The 13580-nt window shown below is 42.8% G+C and overlaps 1 protein-coding gene across 1 annotated transcript in view; it reads right to left on the minus strand.

Moving 5' to 3' along the window:
- The window catches only part of PRKAR1B (protein kinase cAMP-dependent type I regulatory subunit beta), a 92173-nt gene that overhangs the window by 19914 nt on the left and 58679 nt on the right, over positions 1-13580 (minus strand). Inside the window, exons 7-8 of the mRNA XM_032125809.1 lie at positions 12076-12234; positions 3187-3247 (exon numbers count right to left, since the gene is read on the minus strand). Coding sequence (XP_031981700.1) covers positions 3187-3247; positions 12076-12234 — 220 coding nt within the window. The remainder of the gene's footprint in view (positions 1-3186; positions 3248-12075; positions 12235-13580) is intronic.

Below are 13580 nucleotides of genomic sequence, written 5' to 3' on the forward strand. Positions count from 1 at the left end.
GATCTGCACTGCCCTGGCCTGCCACAGCCTGGAGCAGCTGAGGAGCTGCCTGGAGAGATGGGAACACTGAGATTCCCTTTCCACATCCCACACCAGGTGTCAGGACAAGCCCTACAGTCTTTTCATCAGAGCTGCTCCCAGCTCCTGGTGGGCTGCGGGGTGGGTGATGCAGAGTCCATCTCAAGGATGGGTGAGACCACCGGAGGCAATGGCCAGACCCTGGTGGCATGAGCAGCAGGAGACCAGAGGTATCCAGGTTTATGGATGATTGAAATGGCACCTCTGCTTCGTTTGCCAGCAGGATGGCTTGCAAAGTGTTTTTCTTCATGACCCCACTTAAGGGAGAAAAGTTATAAAACTTCCAAAAAATGTCTGTAATTAAAAATGGCCGGTCTGTTTTAGGATTATTGGAGTGAATGCAGCCTGTGATAGGGGGTCCTCACCACCCACCTGCACCTACCCCAAACCCCCTGGAGCACAGACATGCCCTGCACAGGGCACATCCAGAGCTGCTCAGTGCCCCACTGCCCTCCCCTGCCTTTGCTGAGGGACGGATTCCACCTGTCCTGCCCTCGGAGAGGAGGGTGCCACCTGTGTCTCTCTCCAACACCCATTTGCATGAGAATTCAAGACAGTGAATTGTACTTGAACTTTTGTACTTTGATCAGATTTGACTGAAAAATTACAGGTTTAAAAGTTATTAAAAGCAACAGATAATACTCTTCACTGCCTCAAACAGCTGGGCTGAAATTCATGTCCCAGAGCTCTGCTGATTCCTACTTACTATGAATTATTGAACTAATGTAAGTCAAGATACAGCTTCTGACACCAGGATTAGATCTGTGCCATTCCATCAGACTCTGGTTTCCCCATTTTGTCAAAAATATTGCTTAGAAGTATTGTGTGAGGGTGAAAGAGCTGGTTTTTAGAAGCTAAAAATGCCTTTTGGCTGAGCTCAGAAGGGCACACTGAGTCTGGTGACAAAACCAGACTGACGGGCTCAAAGCACCAAAGGTAAGGTCTGAGTTGACTGACACATCTGCATGTTTTTATGCCACTTTCTGTTGCTGTTTGGGAAATGAATTGTTTGTAACATTTTCCCCACCTAAAGCACTTCCCTGGTGTGTTTGTGACCTTTGCTGCAGAAGAACTAATGTCAAAGACCAAGCCCATATTGTCAATGCAACATTCAAAAACTGCTCTGTTTGACTAAAAATAAGCATAAAACTCTTTCATACAGACTAGAGAAGACTTTTTCTTTTTTTTTTTTTAAGAACTCAGTAATTAACAATGAAAAGAAAGAGTCTCTTGAAACTTCTTCTTCAGTTGGCTTTATGAAAAATTCAAAGCTAATTCTAGCTCTAGTCACGAAGTGTCTCTCTTTTGTATAAGGGAACTGTACCACTACAAATACATTGGTTTATAATCCTTGCAAACAGATCATTATATAGAATATTCTACAAGTTTTAGTTGCAGAGTTGAAGTACCAGATAGATTAGACCACATGCAATTTTTTTTGCAATGTCTACATTGTACATATCATGTCACAGCTTTATATTTAATTAAACCCAAGAAGAAAAATTTAAAACAATCACTTCTTTCATATCTTGTTTGAGACACTTTAAACAACTACTGATTATCTAAAAGAATCCTTGGATTAAAAACCAAAACATGACTCTTGCAATTATATGGCTCATTACAGCCACTAGACAGGCCTTGCAAAAAAGAAATATAAGGAGCAGGTAGAGATTTTTCCACCAGGAAATCACTGAGTTCTGACCACATTGAGGGATGAAGAGAAGTTGACTTTTTAGTGCCATGTTGAGATTTCTAAAATATCTTTCTGCTTCGCAGGTGTCATCTACTTTTTAGACATGTCAAAGAGATCCTTGCACATTTCACCTAAATTTCCATGTTCCTGCAATGACGTGTTATTTTGTTCACTGCTTTTCTGTACTTAAAAAAGGTCCAAATCCTTAAGTCCTTCCTCTTTTTTTTACTGAGATTCAAAAGCCACACTACAAATTAGGCTCTAATTACATGGCAAACCGCATGTTTAAGGAAGCACATCTCTGAATAACCTTTCTACTCTGAAATTGTTTTGAGATGTCTCATTGTTGTAATTGCTCCTCATTAGTGCAGGTGCACAGATCCTTTTTTTCTTTAAATACTCATTGTAATTTGGTATAATTTGTGCTCTTAATTTAGGAAGATTTAAATTAAGCATAAAAGAAGGTTTTTAAAAGATGAAAACTTCATTAATGAAGTGAACAACATACTTAGCCTTACTTTAAGCATACAAATATAATTGAAAATCTCATGGATTGGACCTGTCAGAAGTTCAAGTATACTCTCACTGAGACACTCTCATATTTCAGGTACCTCAGCTTGAATGGTAGGTGAATATCATATACAAAAAAAACCAGAAAAATTTTAAGTAGTAATATAAATACTCTGATTACATAGCAAATAAATCCTGAACTGTTTTCTTCCAAACAGCCCCAGCAGAAACATGATGTTTCTCCTACAGGATCAACAACTCATTGTACTGTCTAACACTGTCCTCCTTATTAGAGGCTTTTGTTCTCCTAATGGTGATTGATTGGTCAGGCATTATGGGTTTGTTGTTTTTCCTACTGAAGGCCATCAAGAACATGTCCAAATTTCGTGGCTATCACATTAATCAAAGGGAAACAAAATCCAAGGACAAGAAGCTAAACAGATGTTTTAAGAATGTGAGACAGGGGCTGTAAAATGCACAGAAGAAAAAAGATCAGTCTGGTTTGATTTGTAAGGTTGGTTTGTTTAGTGCACACAAACGCTGTATTCGTGCAGGAAAAAGCTTCTCACCTGTTCCCTGGGAGGATGTAACTGGACTTCATGACAAATTCGTATCTCTGCACTGCTTTCTGCTCTATCTACATGATCTTTACTCAGTGGCAGCTACTGAAAGTACCAGTGCATGCCTGCTCCACCTTTAATGTGTGCTCCAAACACATGGGCAGTGCACAGGAAAGAATGGGAAAAACAAAAAGGGCCCTTTACACTTCCATTCCTTCAGAAACAACACAAGTGAGACCTTCTGTGTGAGCACCACTGCTTTCACCGTGCCATCAAAGATCAAAATTCATCCTGCAAGCACAAATAACAGAGGACCCAACAGCCAAGTTCCAAAGGGCAACTGACCCAAAATGGAGACCTTGCTCAGGAATTCTTCGTACATCTTCCGCTTCCTCAGAGTGCTGCCCTGTTATTACAGGAGAGAGAAAAAGGAGGCACAACATTACACAAAGTATTTTTGTGATTTCTTCCTACAGCTGCTCTTTTTTTTTTCCCCCTCTCCTTCCAAATCTTAGGCACAGCCAGTGTAAACAGCCTCAGGCAAACGTTTCCCCATAAAATGTCTGGGCAAGTTGTATTGCTGATAAGCAAAGACAGAAGGACTCAAATTCAATCCTGCTGTAATTTCACTGACTTCACTGGTGTTACTGGACACTGCAGATGAATTGTATCCATTTACAGGCATTCATTTTAAAGCCTGAACTTCATCAATTAACTGTTTAGCTAATTCAATATATATCTCGTTGCCAATGAGGCTCTTTGCAATTATGAAGTAGGATAAAATTTAAAATGTCCCCCTCATGAGTCCCATCCTTGTAGGTTAAAAACTCTTCAATGCCAAATGTGTTTATCTGTAAACCTGGCTGATATTCTGTACAGTGTTGTACCTATTGTTATGCTGAGCAATCCATTCATATCATTTTTTTAACAAGATTTAAGCATTTGGGGGCAGACAATCCATCAATGTATGTGCAGCCACCGGCACAGTCATTCCCACTCTACTAAGATTTTGTTGTGTGATAAATTTCCAAGACACCTTCTCCTTACACAGTGTTTGATCAGCAAGACAGAAACCACAAGCTGCTGTTGCAGCACGCGTTTTTGAAGGTGATTCATGTAGGAATAATTATGTTGAAGTTTTACCAGCACAAAAATAATGAACGCATCCTTAATTCCTTCTGCAGTGGCACAAAAGACTCATAAGGAAGTTCTTCCCAGGTACCAAAGAGGAACTCCAGGGCCTGCCTTGGTTCCATGCAGTTTGTTCCACACTGGTGACACCCCAAATCCCTTCTGCCTGGGCAGATTTCCTGGGGATGTCAAAGGCTGCCTGGTGCCTCCTACTCAGATCTACAAGGCACAACACAAGGATGATACACTGATCTTCTCAAGAAAAGGAGAACAAAGATGCCATTTATTCATAGACTGGACAGAGAGGATGGAAGCAAATGTCAGTGTCTGCCATAGAAAAAGCCACTTCTCTATTCCTCCTCCTCCAAGTGGCCACCTGTAAGTGCTGGAAAAATGGGGATAGAGAAGGGAAAAGGAGAAGAAACACTTTGCCCTCCAGTGTGAAAGCATTCAGACGTGGTTTGGGTATGAAAACGGGAATGGCTGGTGTATTCAAGGGCAGTGGTATAACTAAGAATTAAATACCATCCCTCTTCCCACACGTGCTGCGCAGGTGGAGCTGCAACAACCCCCAAAGCACCACGAATCCTTCCAGCAGCATCAACAGGCTTGACTCCAGCTGGGGACCACAGCACCAGCTGCAGCTGCCAGGTGCTGTCCTCTGGGGACAGCTCAAGTTTGTGCCCCTGTCCTGGGGTCACCCCTGCTCCCAAACAGCCACAGCCCCAGCAGGAGCTGCCACTCTTCCCAGGTAGCTGTGGGTCAGCAGCAGCAGCTCCCGAGGTCTCTCCCTGTGCACCCCGGCCATAACTCCGAGCTGGTGATGACAGTTCTCCTCAGCGATAGCATCGCTAACCCTCGTCTGACCTCTGTGTCTGACAAACTTGGTTCTCTACCTCGGGGGGCCCCAGCAGCATTTGAAGTGCCAGAAAGAAAAAAAGTAAAGAACTTCAAACGCAGGAGGCTCTGCAAGCCACGCCAGCTTCTGACAGCTCGCTGGGAGACAGAGAATGGAAAACTGGACACTGCACAGTTGTTGCTTTCCTCCCTGCAATCGAGTGGAAACAAGAGCAGCAAAATTGACAGCTGTGGAAAAGGAGATTGGTGGTTTAGTTTGATGGGCTGGGACACCCAGGGACAGATGTGGAAAATGCTTTTTTAAATGACTTGCGGACACAGATGAATTTTAAGAAGCAGTAATCAGTAGCCATAAGAGATGCCTGACCACAGCTTTGAGTATTTAGAGATGCAGACAAGGCCCAGGAAGGTGGGAATTGCAGCCATCCCACCTGGCCCAGAGAGAAAGAGCCCACCACTTCCTACAGGAACACAGGTGTGTTATGCTTTGGCTAAACTAAGCCAGGGCAGCAGTACAGAATCCACAGTGAAGCCAAGTGCGAAAGCAACGCTGAAGTGGAAATAATTAATTAAATGTGCTGTTACAATTTTTTGTATTGTCATAGTATCTAGAGCTCCTCTTAATGCATAGCTACACTGACTTAAACATCCCCTGTCTCAGGATGATCCCGCAGAGGTAAGGGAGAACGTGGGCCCAGGGAAGAACTAGTGACTGGGGCTTGGGGCTGCTGTTCCCCAGCATATGCACTGAAGCCCAAGGTGACCCAGCTGATGGCTCCTGACTCATCCTGCAGGATGGCTCCATCCATCCCTCCCTCTCTCTCTCCTGGAGGAGACAAACAGCAGCCTCTGGGGTGGCAGGAGCCATCCGACAGCAGAGCTTCACCTCAGGGTGCCACAGGCAGGCACAGGAGCTTCCTCTGCTCTTTCAGAGCATCCGAGGCTGGATCCTGGTTGGCACAACCAGATCCCAATTGCAGTTCCAGGTAGGAGAAGCCTGGCTCACCCTTATGCACATTATTTTTACTTGAGTGCATTTTCCTGCTCAAGCTTTCACGAGCAGAGTGAGGGGAAGGATTTTGAGAGAACAGTACTGTAGTGCAAGCTAAAGACAACCCAGCAGTGGAATTACAAACAACCAACCATGTGCTTATTTCCATTGGTATTAACCATCTTTTCTCCCATGAAACAAAGAGGGAACACGGAATCATAGAATCACGGAGTGACTTGGGTTGGAAGGGACCTTAAAGATCACTTAGTTCCTTCCCTCCTTCTATAACCAGCCTGATATTCCTCACTCATCCCCTTCCCCAGGTGTAATGTCACCTCTGACTTCTGATGTCCTGTTTTATATTTGTTTTATTTAGTTGCTTTTCCCAAATTGCTGAGGTCAGGAATATGTACACCATCCCAATCTCCTCTTCTACCCTTCAGTACCTTCTGCAGAAGTGCCAACCTGTACATTCCCTGGCACAGAAGTCAAGTCTGTCCTCATGCAGTATTTTGGATCTTCTAGAAGCAGCAGCAAATAAGACAGTACCAACATTTACAGTCTATGAGATGCTGTGAAAGCTCACCAGAACAGAAAAATAACAAGAAAGGATCTGGAGATGTTAGAAATGGGACTAGAAAAATAATAGAATGAGCATCCATTTGGAAAATACAACTAATAAAAAAAATCCAAAGCAGAGATGTTTGACAAACAGAAGACCTGCAAGTTGTAAAGGTGCAAGAGATTCACAGACAGCAGGTGAGACCTGCATCAGACTGCAACAAGAACGCAGCCAAGGCTATTTTGGTCTGCACAGGCAAAGATATCATCCAGGAATGAAGTTTAGAGGCTCCATCTCCGTGGCTCAGATGTGACGGCGCCTGGTGTGCTACATTCTGTCTCGGTACCTCTTCTCCAGAAATGTGCTCCCAAATCCAACAGAGCTTGAAGAAATGCTAAAACACTCAGGAGAGCTGATAAGGAAGGAGCGAAACAAATCCAGCCTGTATTTGTTGGCTCAGCACTGGGATCACAGGTATGTCACCCTCAAGGCTAGCAGCACTGTAGCAGGGGTTTTAAGTAGACAGTGATAATTATCTACAGATATATGACAGAAAGAGAGGGCAATTCAGTACAGCATAACTTGACATAACTGAAAGTAACAGGAGAAAATTAAGAAAATCTAATTTAAGATCAATATCAAAAAAGTTTTCCAATGAAGGAATTATTCTCCTGCAGAAAAGTTTCCCAGGGGAAGCAGTAGAAATCTTACAGCTTAAGCCAGATAAAAACAATAGTAAATGTACATGAATAATTCTGCACTGGCAGGGTTCTTGATGGCATGTTTTAAAAAGTCTTTATTAATTCTGCTTTTTTCTAACCTATTAATATCTTATTTCAATAGTCACTGCTTCTCCCTCTCCCCCCTCTCCTTTGTTCACTTTCTCCCTGGTTCTGAGCTGTCAGGCACAAGCTCATCTCCTTAAAGGCAGTGGCTCCCATTAACTACAAAGCCTCGTTAATATTCTAAGCTGCAGGGCTCCTCCCTGAGACAGTCCCAAGGAGAAACAAGATCACTCTCGTTCATCAAATCCTCACAGAGAAGGCCTCAAAGCCATTTTTGGACCACTTAATGTAGCAAGTCCCAGGCTTAGCTTAAGCAATACACAGGCTAGGGAAAACGAATGCCCCGGAGATTGGAACAGGTCCTGCTGAGTTCCTACTCAGTATCTCTTTCATCTCATTTCCAACTGCCTTTTCCCTGTTTTCGTCCATTTTTTTCTTCTCACTCCTCCCATCCAATCTTTCCTTGTCTCTCCAGAACTCTGTGTCTTGCTTCTGATTCATTTTTTCAGGTGGAGTTGATTGAGTCCTTCCTAGGAATCCCCACCTTCAGTAAGGAGCCAAACAAATGTCTACTGAGAGGCAAAGCATGACTCGAGTTTCAAAGAAAGAGTTATGCTGGCAGGAGGTGCCGGAATGGACTTCAGGACTGCACAGCCCCATTTAATCCCTGATTAACCTGATCCTGAGTGATGCTTTGGGTGTTCATTCCTGCTGGAGCATGAAAGAAAGAGCCCCTGTGCATTCTGGCCATGAACACCAAGCAGCCCACACGGTCCTGGTACTCTGTTCCACAGATGTCAGGTGGATTGCAGCCTTTGGAGTTGCTTTATGCTTTGGGCACTAGACAACCTCCAATTTATGGCAACCCAAAATCCTTCTGACCCTATTTTATCTGAGCAGAAATAAAAGCACTCATTAAAGAATTTGTTCTCAGGTTCAAAGCTGTGAAAAGATGGTAGAAGAAACCCAAAATAGCATAAATAAAATGAAGTACAGCATTAGGAACTGGCTAAGCTTGATTTGTCACAAGTTACAAACCAATGCCATAACTCACTTTCAGTGAGCAGTTTGCCAAATAGGCCAAATGTATTGAATCCCACACAACTCCACTCCCAGAGCCAGGTATCTTGGACCATGGAAACTAGAGGGTAGTTGAATTATCCTGGATCAAGTCTTCCTAAAGAAGAAATTGCAAGAAATTAATACTTCAAATTTTCTCAGTCTGGGAACTGAATTGTCTAGGGGATCAATCTGATGTTGGGATACAGACATTTGCTTCTCTGGTATTTGTGGCATTTGCTATATTTAGAACGCAAATATTGTACTACCCTGGGATGTTCCCCATTCCGTGATGCTCTTGAATCCAAATTGCAAAGAAGAGAGCAGCAACTGAATTCCATGAGAAGCCTATGGCAAAAAAAAATCCTTTGCTCTCTCCCAGAAGAATATAAGTAAATAAATGTTGAATATATGCACGAGTGTGTGTGTCTGTGCCCGTGTGCACACACACAGAGAACATACACATAAAAGAATTTGCAACAGAGTGAAAAGTATGTAACTTAGAGAGATGATTCGATGAAATAAATGGAACACACAGATGGAAAGATAATTTGTGAGTGTACCACAGAGGGAACACATTGAAGTGGTTTTCTGTACCCCACCTAGCACAATGAATTTCATGGCGTTATACTTTGTCAAGGACTGCAGTGAAAGCCAAGCAATTTCAGTGCACATAATGAAAAAAAAGACCTATCCCAACATTTACAATCATCACAGCTGCTACAACAAACTTGAATGTGACCTTCAAGCCATCAGGGTACCTAAGCTGAGACTATGAAATATAAAGAAATAGATCTGTTTCAACAAACTTCCTTTGGGACAGACTAAATAATAAATGGATGACAACTGTAACTAAAAGCCAGCAGGAACTCTCTGCATCAGGCTTTGTCCATCCATAGAAAGGAAACCCCAAACTCCAAACCTCCTGAGATACATTTTATTCATGCCATAAACCAGTCAGGATCAATGAGACACATAAGTGGGGGAAATGGCACTAAACAGAAATAAAATACAAAATTATTAAATGCAAAGCAAAGGACCAAAATAGCGCCTGCAAGGAGAAATGAGCTGGAGAGTCAAGTGTCTCATGACAGGATAAAATCTTCTTGGCAAGTGTGGATCTGAAGGCATGATTTGCAAATAAATATTTACAACTCAAATAAAATTTCAACACTTGACTGAGAAAACATGAGGCTGGGCATGGAAGGGAAGGAATGCAGACAAGAGAAAAAACTATCTGGGGTTATGGAGGGGCTTTATCTGACTACAGCAAAAATCTTTGGGAGATAAAGGTCATTTATTCCTTGGACAAAAGGATTTGCAAGCAGAAAATAAGAAAAGGGAAACCTGCTTGCTCCCAGGTTTTAAAACCATCTTAAATTATACATTTCAAAAGGTACCCTAAGAATTACCACTCCTTATTTAAAAGCAGGAGCATTTCTACATTCAAAATACCCACTTAGAGGCCAAATGGCAGGACACCATGTTTCTGGGAGTTGAAAGGCATCTACTACTGCACTTAAAGTGAGCACAGCAAAAGCAGCCCCATAATGGTGGAGTCAGCTTCAAGTATGAAATGCAGCCACTGAAACATGATGTAATTAATTCTTAGGCTTGAGGAAATGTGCAGAGAGCCACTGTAACCTGCCCTCACATGACTGCACAAAGACAGGTGTTTTATTTCACCTACAGCAATGAAATTATCCACCCTGCACCTACAAATAAATGGAAAGATGACAGGATTCACTCAGTGAGGATGGGTAAATTGCATTCACCATGGACTGCATTTAAAATTGGACATTTTCTATACCTGCAGCAATTAATTCACCATGAAATATTTCCTATCTGAATACTGGGAATACTACAATAATGCAGTCTGGGTATCTAACACAATGCAACAAACACCAATTTTTAGTGGCCCCATCTGTGAAAAAAAACCACAAGAAGCGAGAGAGGGAGAGAAAATATATCCATGCTAATCAAAAGGTCTCGTTGATTGCAGAAACTGAGCTTGCTAGGTAAGGTAGAGCAGTCACTGGTCCAGAGAACATGTAAATTAATTTGAAAAGCACTTAGCACTACACTAGAATCAAACAGAAGTACAACCATAATATTCAGCTTGTATGTATGACCAAAGCTAGCAACAAAAACACAGTCTTTTCCACTTGGGACTTCAAATCCTTTTAGCAAAGTCCTGTCTCTGCATCAAATATTCATCTTCTGAAATGTGCTATCAGATGATAATGGACACATGGCCAACCCTGACAGCTCACAGGGCTGGCTGATTTTAGGTACCTCTAGTTCCACCAGCACCAACACTAAAATCACCTCAAGGCTGCAAAGCCTGTGACCCTGTCCCTTCAGTTCCTCACCACAAGGTTACAGGCAGCTGCAGAAAGCTCTGCCTAAAGAGCCAAGGAATATGTGCCTTGTCCTGATATTTATTTCCCTCCTACATTCCTTCTCTTTTGTATTTTGGATTCTTCCTTGTAGCTTGCAGGTTCATCACACCAGTTACCCCAGACACCCCTCCACTGCATCCTTGTAGGGAATGGGATGAATAAGTTGGATGTGCCTCTTACATCTCTTTAGAAATTCTCCTGCTCTGTGTTTTAGAAATAGCTCTGCCTGCTCGCCTGCACTAGGAACCTTTCAAAACTCTTCATCCTGCTTCCCCACAAGAGAGAAGATAAAACACTTCTCATAATTATTCCTCTATTTTGTCTTGGAGCAATCAGGCTGAATATTTTGGGGTAGAGTAAATTTCCATCAGCTGTACTCTCCTAAATGTCAGTGTGATGTTTGTTTATGGGACACTGAACTCAGCCCATGAAATAGGGAGTGAACACCAGCAGTGCTCATACAGACACCCAACAGCCATCACACAGGGTAAACAAAGATTACTTTTATACTCTGCTGCTTAAGAATTAATCATTTAAGGGTAAAATCTACTTAGTTCCTTTGCTAGTTTTTCTGCTTTCTATGACACCCACTGGAAATACAGATGATCTCAAAATTGTTAGTCTGAGAGCACAGAGTCATTTCCTTCAGATCAGGATGGAACAATGCTGCAGCTTTTAGAGACAAGCCCTACTGAGAAACAAGCTTTACATAGAGTAATGTCTGTTAATTATCAAAAAGAAAGGAATATTTTATGGAGAAGGAAGATATGCACATGGACATTGGAAACAAACTCATAAAAAAGTTATGTCTTTGCTGAAGTTAATTATCTGTCAAAGTTTCCATTATAAACTCACCACTGAAGAACCAACAGCAAATCCATAAGCTAGCACACGCCCCAGGTGCCACAAAGGCCTGTAGAGCTTTGCTGCGGGGACGAGGGAGTTTGAAAGGAGCAGAATGAATGAATCATCAGCAGCTACCACCCCATGATATGTGTGGCAGGGCGCTGGCTAACAAAGGTGGAAGGCACAGTCCAAGCAAGACTTTTTATTGTTTTACTGGAGCTGGATTTACTTTCTATCACCTGCCTTGAGGAATGTAATACAAGATCAGACAAAGCCTTCACAGGCAAGGGGTGCTGCTGAGAGATATTTCCAGGCTCACGACAAGGAGAGGATTTGCATAGCTTTGGTGGGTAACGGAGGCCTCCCGAGGTTTTCATTCACAGAACACTTATGCATAATGTTTCTCAATTGCATTTCTGACTCAGCGCCTTTCTGCTCAATCCTGTCCCCTTTTCTCTCAGCTCGCTTCATTCAGTCACTCAGTGATTTTGTCATGTCCGCTCTCTTTCATGTGGAAGCACCAGAGTACTCTGAACACAGAGCTGCAAAAGAAAGTAGAAAATACCAGCTCCACAGAGAAGCCCTTGCCCATAAACTCACCATTAAGATGCGCCTGTAGCTGTCTCTGTCGATGCCCCAGAGCTTCAGGTCTGTCTTGGCCTTGACGGTGGCAGCCCGGGGGGTTCCATAGATCAGCGCCAGCTCCCCGAAGCTGCCTCCTTCTCCAATGCTGGTCACCCACTCTCCGTTGACATAAACCTACCACGGCACAAGACAAAAGAAGCAAAAGCAGTTTGGGGACTTAGCTGGAGCTCTCCTCCTGCTGCCAGTTACCCAAAAGGCTGTTAGCAAGTTCCTTTCTAATTGTCAGCGTTGGGGACACAGAAGGAAAACACGAGCGTGACACTTCCGACAGTTGGTCCCCAAAGAGGGGAACAACCTGCTCTGTGGACAGAATTTCAAGTTGTCTTGCTTCAGTACAATGACTTTATTTACTCTCCAGGTTTTCAGCTCCCATGGTTAGCTGGCATCATGTTTTCCCCCTTGTGTTCAAGGCTCAGGCAGTCAACAAGCAGAACTGTCACAACTTTGGCTTTTTATTAACACTGTCAGACTGGAAAGGAAGGAGGTTTGTTGATATGTGTAATGAGCACTGCTGAAATGTGCCATGGCCATGAAATGAAAAACAGCCAAAACAAGGAAATCTCTTTTGAAAAGGAACTTTTTTTTTTTCTTTCCCTAAGCCTAGTGCCTCCAAAACCCGTTTAAATTTTACAGATTGTCTCCCTCAGTGAAGATGACTAAGGGCTTTTGACTTGAGAGGCTCTGTGCAGAATTACCCTTTGCTTCTAACACCAGCTCTAGAGAGCTCAGGAGGCAGTGTTTGACCCACAACCTATTAAGGAACTATATTTTCTTGGAACATGGTATGGACCGATACCACTATTGCCATATTTTTCCTGGACGATTTTTAATTTGAGAAGAATTCCTACACTTGATGCTATGAGAACCCTTCCCTGGAGGAAGGGGACTCGAGCAGGTGTTTTCTGCTGGGCAGCATTTTCCTCACTATTTATTCACGGACAGTGCAGCTCATGAGCCATAACAGTGCATGCAAAGGCTGCTGTGGACTGGGCATTCTGCAGCTTGCTGTAAACTACACAATAAACCCTTTTAATTCTGTTACTGTGCCTGTGAGTTTGGAGGGCAGGAAAGGCTGGGTGCATTTACCCAGGGCAGAATATATCCCAACCTGTTACAGACCAGTAACAGCTGAAATCAATCAGTGTTAATTTCATTTGCTTGGAAGTTCTGTGAAGAAAAATAATATGAAAAAAAAGGGCAGGTATTCTCATCTTAATCAGAAAAGTATTGCAAAGGCAAAGACCATAACCTGACACCAATTACTGAGAAATAAACTAGCAGGTTTTTAAAAAATGCTTAAATTGGAGCTGTGCTCAAGCTGTGCATGAGAGAAGATGGTGACCAAAATAAATGAACTGGGGTCAAAACTCAACAACCTGTCAGTATTGATTTTAATTCTATCTTCATTTTATGGTGAAAAGGCTTATTACAAAATACAGCTGGATTCAATCCCAATTTGT

This window comes from Corvus moneduloides, chromosome 16 (genome assembly GCF_009650955.1).
Source record: "Corvus moneduloides isolate bCorMon1 chromosome 16, bCorMon1.pri, whole genome shotgun sequence".
NCBI classification, from domain to species: Eukaryota; Metazoa; Chordata; class Aves; order Passeriformes; family Corvidae; genus Corvus; species Corvus moneduloides.